This window comes from Physella acuta, unplaced genomic scaffold (genome assembly GCF_028476545.2).
Source record: "Physella acuta isolate Inbredline_101_S28 unplaced genomic scaffold, ASM2847654v3 ptg000323l, whole genome shotgun sequence".
Lineage (NCBI taxonomy): Eukaryota > Metazoa > Mollusca > Gastropoda > Physidae > Physella > Physella acuta.
The window spans coordinates 99,660-126,080 of record NW_026731842.1 but is presented as its reverse complement, the minus strand read 5'-3'; the positions used below and the strand labels follow the sequence as shown (position 1 = coordinate 126,080).

At 38.0% G+C, this 26,421-nt stretch overlaps 2 protein-coding genes and 1 pseudogene across 2 annotated transcripts; all 3 read left to right on the top strand.

The window, feature by feature from the left end:
* Nucleotides 1–649: 649 nt before the first annotated feature.
* Nucleotides 650–2,625, top strand: LOC131940599 (apoptosis regulator R1-like). The gene is made up of 3 exons (XM_059299305.1): nucleotides 650–1,072; nucleotides 1,383–1,456; nucleotides 2,577–2,625. The coding sequence occupies exons 1-3, from the start codon at nucleotides 650–652 to the stop codon at nucleotides 2,623–2,625; spliced, it is 546 nt and encodes a 181-aa protein (XP_059155288.1).
* A 5,757-nt stretch (nucleotides 2,626–8,382) lies between these two features.
* Nucleotides 8,383–8,430, top strand: LOC131940611 (uncharacterized; annotated as a pseudogene).
* Nucleotides 8,431–11,105: 2,675 nt separating this feature from the next.
* Nucleotides 11,106–18,140, top strand: LOC131940594 (uncharacterized). Its single transcript, XM_059299298.1, has 4 exons — nucleotides 11,106–11,488; nucleotides 14,260–14,436; nucleotides 15,159–15,269; nucleotides 16,985–18,140. Exons 1-4 carry the CDS (start codon nucleotides 11,378–11,380, stop codon nucleotides 17,159–17,161), a joined length of 576 nt encoding a protein of 191 aa, XP_059155281.1. The 5' UTR covers nucleotides 11,106–11,377; the 3' UTR covers nucleotides 17,162–18,140.
* The last annotated feature ends 8,281 nt before the right edge of the window (nucleotides 18,141–26,421 follow it).

Genomic DNA, 26,421 nt, shown 5'->3' with positions numbered 1-26,421 from the left:
TTAATGTCAGATAGTTCTGATTTGAGTGTGTGCATTTTTCGATGTGAGTGTGGATGTTTTTTCGTGTTGTCCAGGGCAGGTTTTTGAGTTGAGTGAGTGCAATTTTCGATGAGAGTGTGGATGTTTTTTGTGTTGTCCAGGGCAAGGTTTTGAGTTGAGTGAGGGCAATTTTCGATTCGAGTGTGGACGTCTTTCGTGTTGTCCAGGGCAGGTTTCAAACTTGGGTAGAGAAGGTTCTTAAGTTGTTTGGTGCAGAAGTTACACTAGAGTGGGACGTTTTTTTTATTTGAGTGTGTAACAGCTTTGAGTTGGGTGTGGAACAGAATCCGATGATTTGACCAGGAAAGATTTTGAAGTAGAATAAGTGTGTGTGTGTGTAAATGTGTGTGTGTGTGTTGTGTGTGTGTGTGACCTAGTGACCTCCCCCTCCGCCTATTTTCTTCCTGACTAACATTCTATAATTTGATCGACTATGCAGGTGGCCGTAAGATTGGTTGGCGCTTTAGTTGATACGAATGACAAAAGGTCTTCACTTTTTTGTTTGCTGAATTAGGCAGTTTTTTGTGTAATATAAATGAATCTCATTTAAAGTTTGAGATGGTTTTTAAAAAAAAAAGATGTGTTAAGTTCAAGTGAATTGTCTGAAAACATGGAATCTTATAATACTCGTTCAATAGTAGTGGATTATATCAAACACCGAGTAGCGAAGGAAGGCTTTCAGTGGGAAAATGATGGCCGACAAAGTAGTGTTACTCCCAATGCTGTCCAAGCGGCCATGCGTAGTCTTGGTGATGAATTTGAGAAACGATTTAGAAATAGATTCAATGATTTGATTGAACAGCTTAATATTACTGATAACAACGCTTATGATACTTTTAAAAGAATAGTTGATGAAACCTTCTTTGATGGTGTTAACTGGGGCAGGATTGTGGCGCTTTTAGGCTTCGCTGGATGCTTTGTGGTATATTGTTTCGTACATAATAAAAGCCATTTGGTGGATATTGTTGTTGAATGGGTTACTTCATATATCGACACTAACTTACAAGAATGGCTGACGTCTAATAATAAATGGGTAAGAATAGTTTCCATATGCCTACATCATAATATTAAATTTAAAATCCATGATAAGCAGAATCTAAACCAGTATATTGACTTGTTTTAAGTGATACATTTGAACAACCGAATATTGTTTAATTCAAAATCATGAGATGTGTTTTCATTGGAATATATATTGCGTTTATGATAATTGCCATGTATGCTACAGCTATATTTTATCCCTATTATCTTTTATCACCCCTCTCCCCATGACTTTAAAGTATACTGATTACCCATCTTCAAGATAGGGAAATTAAGACATTGAGTCTCTTTTTTATCTTCTACAGCAAGGTCTGGTTGAGTTTTATTCACGCACTGAAAGTCAGAGAGATTGGCCATCTTTTAAAACATTAATTACATGGTCTGTGGCAGGACTTGGTGCAATCACACTGGGAGCCTTTCTTGCACAAAAAATAAAAAATTGTAATCATTTGTTATGGTGACTGTTACAATGAAGACATACATAAAATTATATCACATTTCTACTCTTAAACCGTTGAATAAACCCAAACATTTGTAGCGTTAAACATTTTATGGTGGTTTTTTTCTTCTCTTCCGCCCTCCCCGTACCCATCACCACCCTTGTGTCGAATGTTGCAGGGATGTAAATCTGTTGTTGTTTTTTTTCCATGTGTTCCATGCATTAAATATTAAACACGTATACATCTATACTCAATACAAGTTATACTTCATGCAAAATTAACAAACACAATTAATCACAAAAGGCGATTTAAAATGTATTTTAAATTTTATTTATTAAAAACAACCCCATTAACATACAGTCATAAAAATGTGTTATTTATATATCTACATTAGTATAAGGTGTCGTTAAAGTCATGGTTAAATTTATAAATGTCAAAGCATTATATGTTTAGGGGAGATGTTGTCACATTGTCTGACTGTACTTGTCTTTTAATATAAATGTAAGAAAGTGCGTTTCTGTATTGCGTGTATGTATAAATCCCTGTGTTGACTGCCCTGAAACCTGTATTTGTTACATCACCCGGTTCCTTTATCGTGAGGACTAGCATAAATGACTATTTGTCTAGTGTGTTGTGGTTTAAGGATTAATAAAATCGGGATGTTTGTGAGAGGTCATCCTATGGGAAATTCATTGAGGTGATAGAGATAGAATGTGGTGGCTGGAATGATCTCAACGGCGTATTTCGTATTCGGTCTATTGTGTTGTGCGTAATTTAGAATGTCTGATGTGTTTAAGTGTTCTAAAAAATCTTTAAAATCTACTCTATTGTTAATTAATTTAGGAAGCTCTAAGACGCATGCATTGTTGTTACTCGAGTGAAAAAACCGATATTCTCCTGTTTCTTTATGTTTTAAAATGGTATGGTGACTATAGTTGATTTTGAACCGCTTAGTTTGTGTGTTAAATATGGTATCTACAAGTTTTGTATCCCAATCTATTGGAGTAGTGTGTAGTGGGTTGTGAAAAAAATTGAATCTGGATAAATGTTTGCCTGTAGTTGTATGTGTCTGTATGGAGTGCCAATTGTCAATGTATATGTTTTGTAATTCGCTGTTTAGGTTATAAAGGGTGTCAATTTCGTCTAACGGTAAGTCTAAGTCGTTCATTTCCTCTAAATGTAGGTCTACCACATCTCCCCTTAGGTCATCTACAAGTATAGCGTCGGTGTTTAAATTAACGTTACTGTCGTTGTGAGATGTCTTTAGGCGTTTGTTTGTTGTGTCGTCATAGGTCCTTTGCCTCTTTAATTGTATAGATAGGTTGTCTGTTTGTCTGTCGTTTGCTAATGTAGGTTGTTCAGTTAGTCTGTCAGATGTTAATGTCGGTTGTTCGGTTTGTCTGTCGGATGATGATGGGGCATCGGTTGGTGTAAGTAGGTTGGTGTGCACTATCCTATAGTGTCTCGTTAAATTAAATTTTCTTGTAAATTCTTGCCAGCATTTTATACATCGATGCCTTTCTCGGCCGTGTACAGTCTTGCAATGTTGTGTCAAATTTTTTTTACGGCTGAATGTACGTTCACATATGTCACATGTGTATCGGGCCATAGCTGGGTAGCTGGATGTGGTTGGGTCGGCTGGTTCGGTCTGCTGTACAAAAAAAATTAAGACGAATACATTTGACTATTTATTTAAAAAATAAATAAGCTTTAATTAAAGGGTATAAGGCAGTATAAGCGTATTTTTTAATAGTGGTCTAGTGGATGGGTCGATTGTACAATAAAAATTAAAGTAAATACATTTGAAAACTTATTTAAAACATAAATAAGATAATTAAAGGGTAAAATCGTATTTTTATTAGCGGGGTTAAATCCATTAAAATATTTACCTTACCTTTTAATGTTAATGTCTAACTAGGTGTAAGATCGGTCCGTAGCAGGGTAGCTGTATGTGACTGGGCAGCTGGATGTGGTTGGGTCGGCTGGGTGGCTAGCTCAAAAAACCTTGTTCAGTAATGGACACCAGCGAGTTGACGAGATTCCTTCCGTAATGTTGTTGACATGGAATAAAAATGTGCTTTTTTAGATTTAGGACCATAAAACTAATAAAAGATAAAATTTTATTAAAAACTTAAGCCTAAAATTAATTCAGAAATTTAATATTTTTAGAATCAATGCTATACAAGTTGCAAATCCAGAGAACTTGAAAATAATTTGTTGAGTTTAAGGCTACATTTCTATTTATTTTCGTCAAGCCTAAGTTATAACCCGATGTTTCACTTTCGTAAGACAAACATTGATTGGCTGTAAAGGAACTCCGTGATCGATTTCTGACAGCCCCACTTTATAGTTATTTTGTTTACAAAACTTTGTAGATCAAGTTTTTAAATAACTATGCAAATTTAAACACCATGACCTATTTTTTTCTATTTTTAGCTTACAATGTGTACAATAAAATGTATGGCGGCCATTGTTTATGTCGCCATTACACGTGAAAACCAAATTGTTTTTGCTTTTTTTTAAATTTTTATTTAGTTACCGAAAATATTAAAAACATCAAATACATCCAATCTTTAGTAAAGTCCGAAAAAAACCAGACAGACAGGATTTTATAACTAAATTAATTGTAACTACGCCGTGCAAGATTTTAAAATGAATTTATGCACCTCTCAAATACCTTTGAGACTTTTCTCGCTGGTGTCCATTGGGTTGGCTGTACAATAAAAATAAAAACGAATATATTTGACTACTTATTTAAAAAATAAATAAGAGTTAATTAAAGGGTCTAAGTTTATTTTTTTATTAGTGGACTAGTGGGTGGGTCGGGTGTACAATAAGATTTAATTAAATGGTATATCTTTATTAATGGCGTTAACTCCCTTAAAAGCAAAAATAAAATTATAAATAAAAAAATAAAAAAAAATAAAAATAAATAAATAAATAATATTAACCTTACCTTAGTGCTGGATGATGTGAATGTCTAAGTTGGAGTGAGCTCGGTCCGTAGCAGGGTAGCTGGTTGTGTAGCTAGTTAGGTGGACGTGTAGGTGCTTTGCAGTGCTGAGCAGTAGTGTTTAAAGTAAAACTTCGTCTGAATTTATACTTTATGAACGCGTGGGAAAAAAAACAACAAAAAACTGACTATCATTCTATAATTGGTCTAATTATGCAAGCGTGCGTCACGCAGATGTGGAGGTCATTGAACCCCACTACCATCCTTGGTTCACAAAGAAAAAATACCCCGTCACCTGCTTGATACATAAAGTCAAAAAGCTAATTTCTTTCAATTCACGGCTCGCTTCGCGGAAAAGATGCATCGCTAGTTATCTAGCCGTCCATGAGCGTTGGGGTATAGCTATTGTTCTATACTCACACGCCACGATTGCGCACAATAGTTTTGTCCTCACGGAATACAAAAGGGTGGAGTTTTAGGGCGATTGTGTTCCTTAAAAATCAATAAAGTGAATGACGTGAGTGTGTTTTGAATATATTTTTATTATTACATAATTTTTAAAGGGAGAGCATTTGATATACAAGGATGTCTTTATTAAATAATTATATTTGTTCTGTTGACTGTTGTATAACTATTAAAAATAAAACAAAAAATAGAAATAAAAATATAATAAAAAAATATAAAATACTGATGATGAAATATTCTTTAAAAAAAAAAGTTTCCTCTTTAGACCAAGTGGTATATGAAGTGGTAGTGTGGTCAGCATTATACGCAGCCGCCTTTACTTTTCCTAACGTGAATTGGGACTCATCAGAGCTGGGTGAACTCAGGGCTACTAACTTGAAACAGGATTTGAACTCAAGACTTTCGAATTAGTGGTCAAACTGTACCATCACTTTATAAAAGATAATCCTGAAATGGGCAAGGAACTAACCTAACACGACCTTACAGCAATAGCGCAGACTATGGTCTAATTATTCTAAAGACGCTAATTTTTCAATGTCTTTATTAATGATTGATCAAGTCAATATTATGTTTCCTCAAGAAAAAAGAACACGCCGACCACAAAAAAAAAAAAAAAAAAAAAATAAAAAATTAAGAAAAATAAAAATAATAATCTTTTTTCAAACAGCTTTTATCAAATCAAAATATAACAACTCTACGAAGCAGACAAGCCAAGAGAAGACAACCACAACACATAAAGCACTCACACTAAACTTAATTAACACGACTCGGACTAGACAAAGAACACAGGACAAAAAAAAAACAGACTGGTAGTAACGTTTATATATAGATCAACTGGATGAGAAATAAGGAATATAGTCAAGCCTTGCTAAATAAAATAATTATTTTTTAAATTTTTTTAAAGATAATTGATTAATATACTCTTTGATGTCTAGCCCTGGTCACTATTTTAGAAAGAAATCGTCACTAGTAAAACTTAAAAATTCGTGATTACACCATAGCCTCAACTATGTACATAAACGTACAATAAACCAACAACCTAGCACTTAAATATAATACTTCTAATATACTATGTGTAATTTAGTGTAAACTAAAGCAAAAATTTTATGTAAATATTAAAAACCACCAATCAAACAGCCACAACAAATAAAGAAATCAAATTTAACTTAATTAACACGACTAGATAAAGAACAGAGGACAAAAACAGACTGGTAGTAACGGCTATTTATAGATCAACTGCATGAGAAATAATGAATAAAGTCAAGCCTTGTTAAATACATTATTTTAAATGACTATTTAAACATAACTTTTAAAAAAAATCGATAAACTTTGGGGCGTCGCGGGACATAAAGGGGGACATAAAGGGGGGGGCCACCTGTCTCTCCTCCCCACCCCCTACCAACACCCCCACACCCTAATAACGGGTATTTATAGATAAATTGCATAAGAAATAATGGATAAAGTCAAGCCTTATTAAATAGATTATTTTTAATGACTATTTAAACATAACTTTAAAAAAAAAAAAATCGATAAACTTTGGGGCGTCGCGGGACATAAAGGGAGGCAGGAGCCACCTGTCTCTCCTCCCCACCCCCTACAACCACCCCCACCCCCACCACCCCCACCCCCAGCGGCAGTAAAGGAGCGTCACGGAAGACAATAGAAGGAGTGGACCACCTGCTACCTCCACCCGCCCCTACCCCTAGCTGGAGTATTTTACTATATAACATGTCTGCTCTGGCTGCTCAATATTTTACTATATAAACATGTCTGCACAAAATATACCACTTGGGGGACCTACTATACTACTAAGGACAACTCTTCAAATATGACACGCTGTACTCACCACTTAAACAAGTTTTGTCAATCCCTCCTCAGCCCGATTCCAACACTATCATTTTACTTTAACCTCTTTTACTGATTATCCCTTAAAATTTTATATAACAACATATATAAAACAAATATGATAATCATGTATATACTTGTTATTAATACGCTCATCAGGACAAAATGGTTTCATTAGATGATAAAATTTAGTAAAAAAGGTGTATACATTTGTAAATTCATCTTGATATGTTTTTTTTAAAGAACATTTAGAAAAATGTAAAATATGCTGATGTTGTTGCACTTGTTTTAAATTGCAAATAAAAGTAAAAAAAAAAACATATTCCTTTGTAAGCCTTTTGGCTAAGATCAAAGTATAGTTATGGATCTACACGGATCTTAGCCATTTGGTTGGTCAGACCCCCTTAGGGCTGGCTGCCGGGGCCGAGAGGCGGTCAAATCTACTACTCTAACTCACGCAAATCTCGCCAACGACCGCTGTGGGGTTGCTCCCACACATCCCTCGAACGCACATGCTCTCGAGATGAGTCACCCAGTACTTGTATTGGGTGGCTTCAATGTACGAGTGGCTAATTTTTACCTTCTTTTTTTTCAGCCTGACGACACCCATCTAGGAGAAATCTTAGGTGGGAGGTCTGTCACAATCGCCAACTCATCTAATACGTCAAACGCATCTACCTCGCTTCCAACAAACTCACTACCACTCTGACGACACCCACCTAGGAGAAATCTTAGGTGGGAGGTCTGTCACAAACGCCAACAAATCGAACTCAGCTACTACGTCAAACGCAACTACCTCGCTCATCAAATTGAACTCATCTACTACGTCACACGCAACTACCTCGCTCAACAAATCGAACTCACCTAATACGTCAAACGCATCTACCTCGCTTCCAACAAACTCAATACCACTCTGACGACACCCACCTAGGAGAAATCTTAGGTGGGAGGCTTACGTCAAACACTAGCAAATCAACTAACTGCCTCTCAAAGACCAACTACTCAACTTACCTAAAATAAACACTCGACACATCGCTCACCTCAAATACATGCTCGCTACTCTCTCCAAGCTCCACTCCATCGAACAATACTACCATCAAGACAACACACGAAACTCGTCGCCTCACCAACGCATCGATCAACGCCTCAACCACGGAACATCCCTCACTAACACTCCCAAAGTACAACTACCAACCAAGAAGAAACCACTACCCAACCAAGATTGTATCACGTGCAAGAACAAAGGCCAAAGGACGATAAGCGATCATGTTTTTTTTGTCATGTACTTTATGTTATTTTAAAAGAAACCAAGAAACCGGAAGTGAAAACAAGTAAATCAAGGAAACAGGAAAATATAGAAATACGAAAAGAAACCAGAAGTGAATCAAGAAACACAAGGGAAATAACACAAGCAAGAATTAAATCCTTTTAAATATGTATAATATTTCATGTATGTATATAATCATGCAACCTACTCTTGCTGCCTCCCTGCGCGAACAGGGTAGACAGCAAGTGAGGAAATCTATTAAACGCCAAGCGGCAAAAAAAAAAAAAAGTAATCCACGACAAACAAATTACAAACATACTTACTTACTGGTTTCTCTTCACACCGAGTAAATCTTTCGCCTTTTACTAAAGATTTCCGTGGAGTCACCTCAATATTCAACGATGTCATCCTCCAAGACGACATATGCAAATATCATCATCGCCAGCAAAGGGGTTGCGCCCTTGGATGACCCCCCTAGGTCGAGAGACCCGGGGAGGAGCCACCCGGACTACGGCTCGGATGGCTCAATGAAATCCTGGGCCCAACCCCCTTCAGCCAAGTCAACTGCAATCCTGAACCTGCCACAGGAAAACTGCCAGAACTGTTTCCAGCCGAAACACCCACCATACAAGTGAGCATTATCTCAAATGGCCAACCAAACCTGAGAGGACACATAATTCGACAGCTAATCAGCAACCAGCAGATCCAGTCACTAAACTATGGCAGAGCGGACACATGGTTCTTCGCTTCGCAAGCCTTCGATGTCACCACGTTGCACAACACACACAAAACTCATGGTCCATACGCACTGCACTTCACACTACACGAAAAAAAAACACAAAATCAATGGGACCCCTAGATGGGTACCCCACACACTCAACAACGCCACTCTTATGCAAGCATTACGCCCCTGCAGCAACAAAAAACCTCTCATAAGCACAATCCCACACACCAACAATCGCAGCTTCTCAATCTACACTGACAATCCAACAACCATCCCACACTACATACAAATAAACTACAAAGACAACACACTCAAGATACTCATCGCAATAGCTGGAAGGAAACAAGCCTGCCAAATCTGCTCTTCCAACCTACATTGCACGAACCAGTGCCAAAGAACAAACCTCTCAATAGCACAAAATGCACCATCAAGCGAGCCATCAACCTCCACGAACGAGCAAACAACCCCAAACACGTCTACAGTGGAACAGTGGCGTAGCCAGGATCGTCTCAAGGGGTGGGGGGTTCCAATTTTTACCCGGGAACAAACTTTCGATTTGCACCCCCCCTCAAACTTTCGATTTGCACCCTCCCCCTAAACTTTCGATTTGCACCCCCCTCATACTTTATATATATATACCGAGGGGTCTATGGAGGGGGGGGGGGGTTATGACCTCCCCTAACCCCCCCTCCCTGCCTACGCCACTGCAGTGGAAACACCAAACAAAACACCAAGCAACCAACACAAATCTCCAACCAAGGATGCAGCGAAAAACCCAGAGACAACGCCCAAACAGCAACTTCCAACACAAAAACCAGCGCTACCTACACTGCAGGCTCCAATACCGAGCAACCAACAAAAACTCCAACTAAGAATGCAGCTAAGCTACCAACTAGGGAAGCAACTACACTTCAAAAGACGACAAAAACAAAGCCCAAACAACCTCAACCCGGAGTTAGAAATGGACACCAATACAAATCCATTGTAGCACTAAGCTAACTATTAAAAGTTATAGCACTTGCCTAGACAACCTGGATTTTTTTAGTTAAAACATGACACAGAGACTAAAGCTGCTTCAATTAAACCTTTGAAAATAGTGTTGCCCATTACACGGTAAACTCTATAGGTATCTACCTCTATATCGAATACAAATACCACGGGCAGGTATCGTGACGGATATAAAGTAAACCTAGCTTTTATTAAGTGAAAACACAATGTAGGGGCACCTTTATATTAGACGTATCGACATATCCGAATACTACATGTAATCGATTCTTAACCTTTTACCTAACCCTAGGCATCAACGCAGCCGAATCAAGACACCCACTCCCAACTTAACTAAATAATTACTGCCGTCGAATACACAACTACACACGCAATTACGGTTAATACAGTCGAATTTGCCACGTTTAAATCACTTTTACCCAAGAATAGCTCCGCCCCTTTTATTTTGTCAATTTTGTCAACAAAACCGTTCAGTTGTAGCAGTTTAAAATGTAGGGTGCATTCCAAAAGGTGCGGCTTCATTGTTACTATTTCCAGACGTACAATCCCTTTAAGCCCCCCCCCCCCCCCACACACACCAACAGTACTGTTTACCAGTTCCAGCATAATTAAGTAATTATCCCTAGCAGACGATACCGCGTTCCAGCAGACGAGAAGGGACACCCGGCCAGCGAGACGAGGAAAAAAAATCTGGCCACCCGACTATTTATTGCATGCTTCGATCACCTGGATCGAAGTGTTTGTTAATCGAACGGTGGTCCAACTTTCAACAGCATTCGAACTGTGAATGCATAACGGCCGAGACGTTTCGATTTGTGCGAAGGTTTTTTTTGTTGTAAGGAACATACAAAAGCGTTTTATTTTTTTTATCCAGATCAGAGGATATTGAAAGAAGCAAAAATACACAGTAGAGGCTTATACTTCAACGGCGACTATTCAAATTGTTGACCGGCGTATGTGAATGAATATAATAACAAAAACTAAATAGTACGCGCATAAGTTTAAGTTTTGATTGAAGTCATAATTTCGAACGTAAGAGTGGATAGGTGCATTATAAACATATTCCTACAAATGTTTTGACGTGTTTTAGTCAACAACCACGAAAACAGTTCGTAGATCAGGAAAGAAAAGGAAATAAACTCTTGATTCATTTTTATTCGGATACTAAGAAAGATTCTATAATTACATGTGAAAATTGTTATTCTAAATTGTAAAAGCAATTGGTTTATTGCCATTGTTTATTAACACGGGAATTCAATGAAAACAATAAAAAGTTGTTAATGTTTATTGCTTGTGGAAAGTTTTTATAATAGTTTTGAAGGCTTATTTTATCAATTAACATTCCGATCAACTCTAGTAATTAATTATTTAATTCACAGTCAACATTGGTGACTTGTAGCAATATAATTATTCAAATACACGGATGGGTATTGTTTATTGTCTTTCTATGGTAGATTTAGACATTTATTGTTGGATATAGAACTTTATTAGTGGATACACGTGTCTGTTTGTGGATTTAAACGGTTGTTGGTGGATTTAGACTTATTTACTTTCCGAAAGTTTAGAAAGTTGTGTTTTTTTTTTTAAATCTGGTGAACAAAATGTTATCCAGTAAAGAGAGTGTGAGGTCTGCTATGGATAAATCCGACACAGCCACGACGATTGTGGATAACAATAACAAGACAGTACCCGTGGATTATTACTACATAGAGGTAAGTTAATTGGGGGTCGAAGATAATGGGGGTATATTCAAGGTAATGGGGTCTAAGGTAATAGGGGTCTGAAGTAAGGTAAAGGTGTCTCTGGCAACGTGTTCTGATGTAATGGAGTTATGTTAATGGGGTTATGTTAATGGGGTTATGTTAATGGGGTTATGTTAATGGGGTTAGGTTAATGGGCTTATGTTAATGGGGTTAGGTTAATGGGGTTATGTTAATGGGGTTAGGTTAATGGGGTTATGTTAATGGTGTTAGGTTAATGGGGTTATGTTCATGGGGTTATGTTAATGGGGTTAGGTTCATGGGGTTATGTTAATGGGGTTATGTTAATGGAGTTATGGTAATGGGGTTATGTTAATGGGGTTATGTTAATTGGGTTAGGGTAATGGGGTTATGTTAATGGGGTTAGGTTAATGGGGTTATGTTCATGGGGTTAGGTTCATGGGGTTATGTTCATGGGGTTATGTTAATGGGGCTAGGTTAATGGGGTTATGTTAATGGGGTCCTATCACTGTTGTAGTGCGCTCTTTAAAACAAATGTAGGCGTCATAGTACTTATGGGTAAGCTTGGGACGCTCGTTAAATGCCATCTCGTCAGACAACGCTTCTAGTGCAGTTTGACCGTTGATTAAAGTAGTACCTAGTACCTTGTGCTGTACGCCCAATCAACCGGACCCCAGGGGCTAAGATGCACTTGAGCAACCCGGGACGCAACCCGCATACTACAGATGGGGCGCCGCCCTTCCGATATTAAAAAAAAACCATAGAAATCTTCGATTGAGCGTACTCAACAACTTCCCAAAGTTTCATAACGATTTTATGAATGGTGTAATAATGTATAAAAGACAGACATACACGCACAAACATGCATTAATTTTAAATACAGAGATACATTTATACTACTAGAATTAAACAATCGATAATCAAAGATACTATTATATATTACGTCATCGTTTTAAATTAAAAAAAAATACATTGCATGCTGGAAAGCAGATGTGATTAACATGGAATATTAAAGTGTGCAAGTTACTTCCCATCAAAAAATTAAAACAACCATGGGATACAACTTGTAGAAAGGCACCAAAAAGTTATTAAACAAAAAGACACATTTAAAAATAATGAAATTAATTTTTGTTAACGTAACATATTAACAAAAGAAAACCATATTTAAAACATTTTTAAGATTTTCTAATTTTATTTTATTACTCAAATAGACAAATCTTATTAATGTTTAATTTATATTCAACACCCGTAGGAGTATTACATACATAATCATTAGGGAAGCGAAACATTACCTTCAACTTCAGTGTATGCTCATTGTGCGTGGACTTTCTCATTTATTTTCTTACTTTAAAATAAAAAAAAAAAAAAAAAATAAAAAAAAAAAAATAAAACCACACGAGATGGAACTAAATTACTAAAGCATGAATGGCATATAAATACATCAGCGTGCTTGTATGTGACAAACCGATTTACGTGTGTAAACGGAGGCGGAACGTTCATGCTTTTTCAGGATATGGTACACAATTATCAAATTCTGACAGCTTTTGAGAAATCGAAAAAGTCGAGTACCCTTTCCGTTTACCGGACATTGCTCAAAAAAATAAAAATATAAAGACGTCCTGGGGCCAACACTTAAATATGAAATTTCGTCCAGCGAACGGACACAGAGCTTAGTACCACTGCATGTATCTGACGTCACTCAAGAACTAAAAGTAAATTCACTTTATGTAGTAAATTTATTATACCTAAATGAAACAGTAGGCCTACTTATTATCGGGATCTTGTGTAAATAAAGTACTGATTCCGGTTACCGGAAATCGTTAAAAACTTGTTAGAAACCTGCGCATACAATCTTATAGTTAAATGTGAATTTTCATCAACCTAGATGCAACGGCAACCAAGCTATCGTGTTCACATAGGCTTGCTTTAGAAAGGGAAGGGGGTGGACTGCCTGAAAGAAACAAACTCTGCATTTCCCCGTTTGGGCATTCTGTGTGTAGACAGCATTTTACCGCATGTAATGTTGATTAAATGCTATAGAGTTAACGAAGACGAAGTATTATGGAAAAACTAAAAAGAGTTTGCGAGTTACTTTCAGTGGCAAGTCAAAGTGTATGACGATTTGTCAGTAAGAAGAAACCTTCAAATCGCAGAGGAAGCTAAACACTTTGTTGTAATATTTAAACAAAAATAGTAACGAAAATTAAATAAAGTTACCGTTTCGTACATGGCGATCCATTCTGTGGAAGTAGAGTTCGCCTGTTTTATGACCTTGGCATATAAAGAGATAGTATGATCAGCACTAGGCCTAGCTGATTACCTTCCTTAATGTGAGTAAGGTAAACACATCAGAGCTGGGTGGACTTAAGCACGTCACGCAGACTCAAGCCTGGGATCCAAACTCGAGATTTTCGGGTTAGACGTCGTGCGCTCTACCATCCGACCACGCCTACCCATAATACAGCAATATACAATTGTATCAATGTAAGAGTACCATGGGATACAACAAGATATAACCTATTAGGTGTAATCTTTCTTCTTCTTCTTCGTTCTTAATTTTTAGTGTTAGAAGGGATCGAGCCTTATCTGCCAGAAGGTTTGAACCCGAGACTTTTTCAAATTCATCAACTATGAGCTTTTGCCGACTCGACCACGCCTCCATCACAATTAAGGGCTTTCTCTGCCTATTGTAGCTATACTTATGTATCTGTGATATCTATGCTATACTTATGTATCTGTGATATCTATGCTATTCTTCCCAGGCCCTGCGCTACCTCTCGTGCAAGTCTCACAAGGAGGGGGACAGCGAGTGCCGGTGCATGAAGTGTCGAGGAAAAGATGGTGATAGTGAGGACGACAGCGATAGCAGCGGAGATGACGCAACAGCGGAGGCCGCTGGGAAGAGAGAAAGATCGTGGTCTCAATCTATGGCCGAGGAGGTACACACAAGCAGTTTAATTAAATTATTTTTTAGATACCGGAACGTGTCACCTGACTGGCCAGAAAACACAAACTTCCTCGTGTGCCAAAACAAAATGTATTTAATTTAGAGTACCTATAGACAGTGGCGTAGCGAGGTGGGGTGTCACCCGGTGCGGGACTTAATGGTGACACCCCCCCCCCTAGAGGCATAGCGACTCTTCCCGGGGACAAACTTTCAATTTTTGATTTGCACCCCCCCCACCTCAAACTTTCGATATGCACCCCCCTCGAACTTTCGATTTGCACCCCCCCTCTCAAACTTTCGATTTGCACCCCCCTCAAATTTTTCTCTATATATTTTTACTATTTTTTGCCTTGGTGTCACCCCTCTAAATGGTGTCACCCGGTGCGGACCGCACCCCCGCCCCCCTATCGCTACGCCTCTGCGTATAGAACATTTGGCTTGTTAGTGTACTATGTTTTAGGCTTACATTAATATATATATATATATATATATATATATATTTATATATATATATATATATATATATATATATATATATATATATATATATATATATATATATATATATATATATATATATATATATCCTGCAGCATATGTGTATAGTCTGCAGCATATACAAGTTGTTTAACTTTAAGTAAATAACATATTAATTTTGGCTTGTAGCCGTGAAATAGGTTTGGTTTGAAGTATAAAATGTGTTTTGCTTTTCAGTATGAATCAGGGGCAATAAGTCAGCTGCCAAATATGGACGAAAGTAATGGCAACGGCCGACTGACCAGCAGACGATTTAGTGATGGGATGTTGTTGAAATCAGAGTTTAAGGTAACATTAGTGATGGGATGTTGTTGAAATCAGAGTTTAAGGTAACATTAGTGATGGGATGTTGTTGAAATCAGAGTTTAAGGTAACATTAGTTATGGGATGTTGTTGAAATCAGAGTTTAAGGTAACATTAGTGATGGGATGTTGTTGAAATCAGAGCTTAAGGTAACATTAGTGATGGGATGTTGTTGAAATCAGAGTTTAAGGTAACATTAGTGATGGGATGTTGTTGAAATCAGAGTTTAAGGTAACATTAGTGATGGGATGTTGTTGAAATCAGAGCTTAAGGTAACATTAGTGATGGGATGTTGTTGAAATCAGAGTTTAAGGTAACATTAGTGATGGGATGTTGTTGAAATCAGAGTTTAACATTAGTGATGGGATGTTGTTGAAATCAGAGTTTAAGGTAACATTAGTGATGGGATGTTGTTGAAATCAGAGTTTAAGGTAACATTAGTGATGGGATGTTGTTGAAATCAGAGTTTAAGGCAACATTAGTGATGGGATGTTGTTGAAATCAGAGTTTAAGGTAACATTAGTGATGGGATGTTGTTGAAATCAGAGTTTAAGGTAACACTAGTGATGAGATGTTGTTGAAATCAGAGTTTAAGGTAACATTAGTGATGGGATGTTGTTGAAATCAGAGTTTAAGGTAACACTCTACTGTAGCATTCTTCACTCGGCTAGAGGCGTGTGATGGGCTGACATTGCTGAGGGTTTAGTCAAAGTTTTTCATATCTTATATAAGTTACTGATCGTTTGACACTGGTCTCTGGTTCCTCATAACGGAAAAGAACCAGTTCACTAATACAGCCATTAAAATATCATTTTTCAAAATGAATTTTAAACTAAAATTCGTAAAAGTTATCACAAATAATTTATCTTTAATTAAATCAGATAAACATTATGGCGCTTTGACATTCTGACAATAATACTCGAAGTTTTAGAACATAATGCCGAGTTTTATATTTTACCCTTACCTTTGGGTCCATCAGATATGCGAAGAGAAATGGGGGGGGGGGGGTGCTGACAAACGGGCAAAATCTGGCTCTTCTCTACTTGCTGCCAAGGCTTTGCGGCTTGATATAATCCAGTCGCGTTGTCAGATCATAAAATGAGCAGAAGTATTTTGGCGACGGCGTGGTAGAGGGGTAGAGAGCTCGACTGCTAACCCGATGGTCTCGAGTTCGTATCTCGGTCCGGACTCTGAACTGCAGGATATCATTGAACCCGCCCATCCCTGATGGGTATCTGATTCACGTAAGGGAAAGTATTTACAGCTGGACATACGCTGACCTTACCATCCCCTAATATGAAGAGGTCAAAACACATGAACTGCTTCATGTTTCTATTGTTGCGTCCGGGTTTGGTTCAACTCAGGAAACGATTCGTAGCTATCTTCAATACTTTTATTTGGTCTCAATTCTTCACATTACAGAGTAGCCCTCGTCCTAACCGCTACCAACTAACCCCTTACAACCAATCACTCCAACTTTTATACCGCGTTCGACATTGGGATAACAATACATAAACACACCGGGGTTAACAATACTCTAGGGTAAACTCAACTCACACCCGCACTCTCCCCTAATTCTAGATTATTCTAACCTATTTCTATCTAACCTACAACTGACCCGTAACACCTATGGATCGTTAGGTCTGTAAGATGACCTTTTATTAAACCTTTTAAACCAGTATCATGTCTTTCTGTGTCAGGTTTCCAACGGACGAGTCCACTGGGCAGACGATGTCAAGAAGGAACTGACAAGGTCAAGGCCAAGGAAAAAATACGTCAGAAACCCAACGCTTAAACCTACGCCCATCAAATCTATCCTGAAAAACGCCTCGGACGAAAATTTGGTGATTGAAGAAAGTTTAGGCACATCGTACTGATAAAAAAAAACAAACAAACAAATAACAATCACCCTTCAACTGTTTTGTTATGGGTTAGGGAATTCCCCTTAACCTTTGAACTATTAATGAGTGACGTTTCTGTAAAACTTTTTTTTCCCAAGTATGATTGGATGATATCTAAAGTCTGGTTTTTTGTCAAGATAAATGACTAAGTTGTCATCAGCTTATGATATTCTGCGCTAACAAAACTTAATTCGGTGTTTCAGAGGTTTACATTGAAGGTAAAAATTAAACCTAGTTTGCTTTTAAACGTTGTTTTGTATGCGTTCAAGACACAACTTTAAGGAATTGTAGCACCAAGTGAATTAGCCTTAAGGATAGCCATTGTGGTAGCATAAGCTAACGTAAGTTAGCCACAGTGGGATTTAGGGATTAAGGTAGCTCTAGCCATGGATGAGGACGGCGTGGTCGGATGGTAAAGCGTAGGACTGCTAACACGAAAATTTCGAGTTCGAATCCCGGGTTAGCCCTTAAAACATCCTTGAGTCCACCCAGCTCTCATGGGTACCCTACTCAAGTAAGGGAAGTGAATGTGGCTTCATATTCCGAGGTTACCGAAACAGGTGAACTCTACTTCAACCTTCCACGTGGACCCTCAGGTTTGAAAAGGTACTGTAGTCATTAATGGAGGGTAGCCAACAAGGCTGTGTAAAATAATTATAAGGAATTAATATAGTCAGACAGGCTATGTAGACACAATGGTAGGCCAGCCATAAATGAGTATAATCGTAAGGCGATGCTACAAAAGTGTGCACCATTCGTGTGCAACGTTGGTGTGCAATTCGAACAGTTAACTACTGACCGTCACATTACTTCCTTTCATAAAGCACGCGTTGGTTAGACACTGTAAACAATGAAAGGTTAGCCAAATACGCGAGTTATTACATACATTACACCTATTACAAATGATTATGTTGTATTGCTATGTATAATTTGTTTTGTTTTAAAATAAATGCAATATGTTATAACTAAATGAAAATGTGTTGATCTTTGTGTTTAGCTTAAAGAAATGATAATCAAATAACAACTAATGATGTTTCAAACTTCGAGATGTCTGTAGTGGCAGGTATATGAAACCCTGCGTCAGACAGCCATAACATTGTGAAAATGTAGTGTTACTCTAACCTCTAGACATGGGACGGCGTGGTCTAGCGGTAGAGTTCGAATCCGAATTCATCAAGTCTATAGAACGAATAAACCCACCCAGCTCTTATGGGTACCTGACTCAAATAAGGGAAAAACAAAGGCCGCTGGGCAAAGTGCTGACCACACTATCCCTTCAAATGCCGAAATCTCTGAAATAGATGAGCTCTACTTCATCTGCCCCGTGTGTCTTGGGAACGAACGGGAAAAGATAATAAACCTCTAGTCAGCGCTGTGAAGAGGCAATGTTATCCGACTGATTAGAGAGTGCGTATGCGCAGACATCTGTAACTGTAAAAATAAAGCAGAACAGCTGGAAGGGATTCGAAAGCCCATTGAAAACAATCAAATTCACCACTCTGTCACTATGTAAACTATGGTTTGATGAAGGTGAGTAAAGTTTTTTTTTTAAAGTTTTTTTCTGTATGGAAGACATATTTTGAATTTAGCCACCATTATAACCTAATTTTGATGTCTAGTAGTGCTAAAAATATCACTGGCTTTTAAAAAAAAATTGGGGAACAAAAAATCATTCTTACTTTATCCTCTCTATACGCTGACTGAGCAAAGGAAGGCAAGAAATGAAAGAATACACTTCTGATGCCATTACACGGCCCACCGACTTTATGATTTCGTCCCGCTTGATCGATTTCAATGATCCTCAAGGGCATAGCTTCTAGCCGCTAATCAGCCGACCGAAAACATGGACCTCATTACGCCGTATAGATTAGCCTCAGAGATAGCTTAACCGCGATCACGTGAGCTCAAAAAAATCGAGCTGATCACAAGACAAATAAAATCTCCAACCCATTAAACATAAGAGCACTCTGGGTAATTATAACGAATTCAGTTTTATAGCTGGCAGTGTTAAATCAAGATCGAATCGAAGTGACACTTGTGTAGTTAGCTAGAATTAAAGTACAACTACTTTTGTATAGTGGGAAGCTAGGCGTAAGGGAGATCACTCTAAAAAGGAATGTAATATTTAACATTACACAATCAACATAGCACTGTATCAAACCTTCAACCGGAGGCTGTGGTCATGAGATGGCGTAAGTTAAAGCTAAACATTCGAGCCTGAGGATCAATAGGACAGGTGAAGTAGAGTGCACCTTATTCTGTAACCATGGCATATGAAATGATGGTTTAGTTCTACGCATAACGTGATTCAGGTACCCATTAGAGCTGGATATACTCTAGGACTTACGGGGATTAAACTCTACACTTTCGGGTTAGCTGTTGTGAACTGTAAATGACGTAACTATAATATAAACACAGACGGGGAATAAGAGATCTTTAAATGACGTCTTTCGCCTAAATGAAAGGGGCTCAGACTTCAGAAATGTGCTTGAGGAAAAGGGGGAGGGATGGATGGACGGGTTGAATAAACGCAAAGTTGCATTTGTTATTTAGTTTGTTTTTTTTAAATATGAAAATGATTTTATTTCTTTGCATTATGGTTTCCTTGTGATTGAGGTGGAGGTTGGGGGGGGGGGGGGGGGAGGGGGGGGGGGAGGAGGAGGGAATTGGTGACGTCTTTTGCAAGAGGGTAATCTTCAAAGATACATTTATTGTTGACACAGAATTCCTTAGCGCCTCGGGCCTAAAATAAATCTCATCTTGTTTTATAAAGTAAATTCAATAAGCGTTTATTTTTACACCATGAATAGTCTACAATTAATTTCTCATTATTCACCCCATCCCATGCCGGTGATTAAAAAAAATAAGTAGCCAATTTACTTACCAAAGATACTAAAGCTTTCTAAATATAGCTCGGGAAGGTTACTCCTAACGCAGGCACAGGAAGTGGTAAACAATACATTATTGAACTTTCGTTTACGTTATGGAAACCTTGACAATAGTCGATGACGTCAATGAAAGTTTCTAAAGCAGTTTTTTTTCTTAGAACTTCCGGTGCTTCTACTAGGTTAAAGATTCATTCAGTTTTTGTTTTTTAAATAATTTATTTTGAATAAATAATGGAGTTATTTTAATCGTGTTACTGTTATTAAACAGAACACAGACGGCAGTTTGGAAGCTGTAATTACAATGATTAACAAAAATACTACATCTTTGCAACAGCCTAGATAGTAGCTTAATTTTGTATTTTAGCCTACTGAGTAAAGCTCTGTGTAAAAACATTGATGGTCTGTTTTTATAATCATTTTTTTTTCTTTGTATTTTACTCACAAATGAACAAGTAAAACAAAAAAAAATGTGTACAATATTTTATAATAAGAACTTTTTAAATACACTAAAAATAAAGTAATAAAACTTTAATTATTAAAGCAATTTGTCGTTCAGTAATCTCTTACACATTTTAGCTACATATGCTTATATTAAACAAAGCGTATTCAATTGTCTCATTTTAATGAGTTCCTTTAAGGGTTATTTTTTATCAGTTTTTATTTTTATTTTACCTACCATTAATCTAACATCCAATTTTATTGAAAATAAGATATTCTTGCGTTGTCATCAGAAACATATGTATCTGGATGATTTTTTTAAAAAAAGGTGAAAAAAGTGGTTCAGAAACACTAATTATATAAACGCATTTTAAAATTATGGTATAAATACGATCAATTACTAAGTTATAAGGTAAATAGGCTTACATTATAATGGGAGTACTGTTAAACCTATAATTCCCAGTTGTTATATAACTAGCATACCTGTGTGTTATTGGGGTCAGCTTCACTCAGCCACGTGACCTCCCCCTCGTGACCTCCCCCTCGTGACCAGCACCCCCAATGATCATAACATGTTTACCTATAGATCTACACTAAAATAGAATATTTTTTTTGGCACTAATCAAAACTCGTACCAAATGTGAAGGTCAATCTTGCCCCCCCCCCCCTACCCCCGTAAACCTGGGTACGCCAGTGTGCTAAAACTTGGCAAAGATCTAACACATTCGTTACGCCATTGTTGATCCGGTGGTTGTACCTAGCCCTTATTTTACTGGGTGGTTGAATATTCCTGTAAACAATCTCTTGCAGATTAAATATTTTACAACGTAAAACACGTTCGCAAGATAATGCATGGCATTGTAACGTTCGTTCGAAAAGTTGAACATTTTAAATACAATTTATTTTCTTATGTAAAAATTATATTCTCAAATTTTCGTCTCACTTGACTGAACATGATGACGTCACGTGCAATCTAAACCTTAATACTAATTTAAAGTATGTTCGATAAATCAAATAAAGAGCTTTTTTTTTTAAATTTCAAATTTTATAATGGAAAAATCTGACGAAGACCTGGTGTCGAAACGTTACCTGTGTTGAATTAAAGTCACATTTGTGTGCTTCATGTGCTTTGATTGTTTTAATGTATCATTTATAGTTTCATTCACTTCAAACGTAGACGACAGTTCGTTTATGCAACCTACACCCATTTTAAGGAACGTTAGAGATTCTGTAATGAGCTTTTCTGGCTGTATAAGACTAATGGCGAAACTACGGGGTGTGCAATATTGTGGAAAGGAGGGGGGGGGGGGTGTCCGCCCCTAAATTAAAAAATTGGTGCAGCGGAGAACAAATATCGCCTAATCTGAGGATATGCCACCAATCTACTAAACTGATTTCAAGATTAGAACCGTCTCTGAACCGGATCAAAAGCAAATCAACTCAGTATGATAGTAAAAAAAAAATAATGATAAAAGAAAGAACACTTTGACGAGAACAAAAATTTAATGCAAATTAGTAAAAAAGCCATAATTTCAAATATGTTCAAAATCAGGAACATAAATTATTAAATAATACTTTAATCAATACTTTTTCTAGGTTAGGCTACATAAACATTCGTACGCAGTATTAGTTTGTTAATTAAAAATGTAGTAAAGTTCCAATTTAGACCTAGTGATTCAAATGGCGGATGAAGTATAGCTCATATGTTTCTTGACCTCGGCATATGAAGGGATGATATGGTCAGCAGTATGCCTATCCGCCTTTACACATAACCAGGCACATGAATGGTTAATAATTTAATCAATACTTTTAGCTAGGGTAGACGGTGCATGAAAATCCGTATGCAATTATAATCAGTCAGTTTGTTAATTATTATAACAGTAACCCTATAATCAACAACCCTGCGCAAAATATATATCAATTATTGCAATCTCAAAATGTGTAATCTTCCAAACCACTATAATCTTGCAATAAATAACATTCACTTCTTTTACTACCCCCCCCCCCCCACCTACTACACACACACTTCCAAGGATCATATCTTAATATTTACCAATCCACTCCAATCCACTATTTTAATCTGTTACTAAACACATTTAATCCGCATCAACATGTATAATGCATCATAAAAAAAAAGAATACTGCGGTATTTAAAGAATACATTATTGCAAGCTATCCCTTGGATTATATTAGGTAGTCAACAAACCTAAAATAGGAACAAAATACCAAGAGTAAGATTTGCCTTAGTAAACAAACTAAATTTAAAACATAAGCAAAATATCAAGAGTTATATTGACCTTAGTAAAATAATAAAACTAAACTAGGATATGAAAAAAATATCAAGAGTTAGATTTGCCTTAGTAAACAAACTAAAATAAATTAGAATATGAATAAAATAGTTTGATTGGCAAAACAAACAGAATATGAACAAAACAAGAAATTGACTAGTTAGTCAAACAATATGAATATATTGAACATATGAAAAATGAAAATATGTTCCAAAACTGAATAACATATAGAGAAATAGCCTTCGAGGTGTTTTGCTAATAATTATTTTAACTTAAGGTTAACCGTGATTACATGTTAACTAGACATTTAACTGAATCTCGCATGCCGTTTACATCCAATTTTGGTTTAGTCAGTTTTTAACACACCCTTGTTAAACCCTTCTATTAAAGAACACAGCTTGCTAGTCTCATAAACCTTTGAGTTTAACTGTTAAACCTTTCAGTTTATGGTTTAACCTACTGTCGGTAGACACCTTTGTTAAACCATCCTGTTTACAAGCAAGTGAAACGGAAATCTCAAGTTAACCTTGGTGCTTGCCTACAAGTTAAACCTCCATGGCGCTTGTCGACATGTTAAACCTTCACAGTGCTTGACGACATGTTAAACCTACACAGTGCTCGTCAACAAGTTAAACCTCCACAGTGCTTGCCGACATGTTAAACCTCCGTTAAACCCTAACGTTGGTCACCCGCGGGATCCCGAACAACAGGAACGAGTCGGTGGCCAGGTACGTGTTCTGGGAGATGGTGACTTGTTGGAGAAGTTGCCGGATTGTCTCCGTGCTGGGCTGATTTTTCGACAGCTTCGCCCTCTCCCTCTTCTCGTCCTGGTGGCTCCCTCTGGCTTCCAGAATCCTTTTCGACAGAGCCGCGTTGACGTCACGTCTCCATGACAACCAGGACTCGTACGCATCCCGGCAGGGTTTGAGAAGAGAGCGACCGGGACTCCGGGAGTGTTCCGGTCTGGCGCGTCTCGGCTGTTTTTCGGTTTTTAATTTCCGGGACACGGATTTCTGAGTTCGCTTTTTGTACTTTCCGGAACTTTTTCCAGCCTCCGGGGATTGGATTATTTTCCCTGGTTTTAAATTGTCGATAGTTACCGTGTTGGCAAACATGCTCAACTGGGCTTCCCTGCGCCTTCGTTCATTTTCCGCGCGAATTTTAATCGTTTCCGGGCTTTCTTTTTTAGGCGATTGAATTACCTCCCTTTGGGGGAGCGCAAAACTGATGCAGTTGTCTAAATATTGCCTCATGTTATCACTTAGTTTAACCTCAACTCGACCTGCCTCCCTCGGCCAGTCATTATGCGGGGATTCGTCCGGAGTTATCGTCCATGGTTCTTGTAAGGGCGGCAAATCAGAGCTGACACTCAAGGGAAGTAACTGTGTTTTTCTTGGAGAAACTAGTTCAGCTCGGGTATCTCCCCTTTGTTGAGAACGCGTGTGTCTGTTCGTGCTGAGGTTATTGAGATGCGGGTCGCTGTCTCGGCGGTAAGCGTGGGTCGGGGTCTCGTTTAAATAGACCGGGTCCATGTTGTCACTGACTGACCTCTGGATGCTCAGGTTTCCCGGGTGATCGCTGGGCGTCAGGTCCAGTCTCTTCGACGCGAACGGTTTCTGGCGGGAGTCGTAAAACAGCTCGTGGTTGTCGAGACTCAGCTCCTCGCTGGGAGCCGTAGGGGTCGTGGGCCGGTAGCGGGCCACGCCCCGGCTCGTGTTTTGGTAGTCCGGGGTTTCGGCCCGCGGTGAAGACCGGAAGTATCCGGCATGTTCGGCACTTCCGGGTGACGCCCACTGTCTGCTGTGACCTGGGTAGTTCCCCCTAGTGTCCGCCCTGGTGGGTGGGTTGGGTCGATGACCCCTGTAGTAGTGCTGTACGTCCGGATAGAGACCACTGCCCTGCATTCTATGGGCCTGTCAATCAAGGTTACGTCACACAACTACCATAGATCCTGTCTAGGAAAAAAAAGTATTAGTAATATTTATTCAGCTCTTAGGATTATTTATTCCCATCACCCCCGCCCCCATCCAAATTGAGTTTCTTTCATGCACCTCTTCAGAGGATCGAGCTGATACTGAACGTGGTTTAGAGGAGGAGGGGGAGTCTAAGCATGTCCACCGCTTCTTTTTCCTCCCCTACCCACATCTAAAGGAAATTTTTAAAAAAATATTTAAAAAAAAAATATATACTTTAACCAGTGTCGCCACTCCACCCCACACCCGACAATTTCAGAAAAATGTCTGAAAGAAACACTGCATCCAACTAATACTTTAAGTAAGACTATGATTAGTTAAGCAAACGAATATAACAGAGGATTAGGATTCAAAGCGTCGTCGAACAGTGGCGTAGCGAGGGGGGGGGGGGGGGGGTGCGGGGGTGCGGACCGCACCGGGTGACACCATTTAGGGGGGGTGACACCATTTAGGGGGGTGACACCATTTAGGGGGGTGACACCAAGGCAAAAAATAGCAAAATATATACAGAAAAATTATAATTCCACTTTAAAAAGTGGTTAATTAGAGTGTTAAATAGTCTTTTAAGAGCAAATTTGACAAATCCCTACAACGGTGGAGGGGGAGGGGTATGCAAATCGAAAGTTTGAGGGGGGGGGGAGGTGGAAATTGAAAATATAAAGTTTGTTCCCGGGCGCTGGGAATGGTCGCTGCGCCTCTGGGGGGTGACACCATTAAGTGCCGCACCGGGTGACACCCGACCTCGCTACGCCACTGTCGTCGAATACTAACACGCATAAATAGAGGATACGATGTTAAACTCTCTAGTTGTATGACATTGTTCATTGTAAAGATAAGTTGTATGCAAGAAGATTATATGCTTTCATGTAGTAATCATCTGTTAATCCTGGCGCATTGTTGTCTTGGCGTTCATTCAAAATTTGTGCCTAGAAAATTATGTATTATCAAAGATGTTTTTTTTAAAAAATGGAGCTTCAACAATGGTCTATTCCACACAATTGCTGTGTTTTGTTTTTCGGTTTGTCGCTAAACAATTATGTATATATTACATAGCTAACATGAAAAGGTGTATTCTTATTTCGTTATGTTGTGTTATACTATATGGAGTGGAGTGATGATAAAATAACATTTTCTAATAACAAAGCATATGGTTTAATTGTGTGTGTGTGTGTGTGTGTTGATACCTGATGTGTGTGTGTGTGTTGATACCTGGTGTGTGTATGTGTGTTGATACCTAATTTCATTACAATCAGGTGACACCAGTGACAAGCACTTCAACAAAATAAACTATTCAAAATATATCTAACATTACTGGATGAAAGAATGAATTTAATGCATAATACAAATTTTAAAGTAAAATGTGAATACATATTGCAATTCATTTATAATATCGTTTAACTTAAAATAAAATAATGTTTTTTTGGTTATTATCGATTAGCCATTCCTACATACATTAACTGGCTTATAGATCTAGCTTGTATTTAAAAACAAACGTAATCCTCAGTTTAGTATAAAATCTATACTTTAGCTTAACATATATTGTTATTGAATACCTATACAACTGGCTCTACGAATATGTAGATAGGGATAACATACAACTGAACTACGGCTAGGCCTACAGGTAAGCCCACAACTGGACTATAACAAGG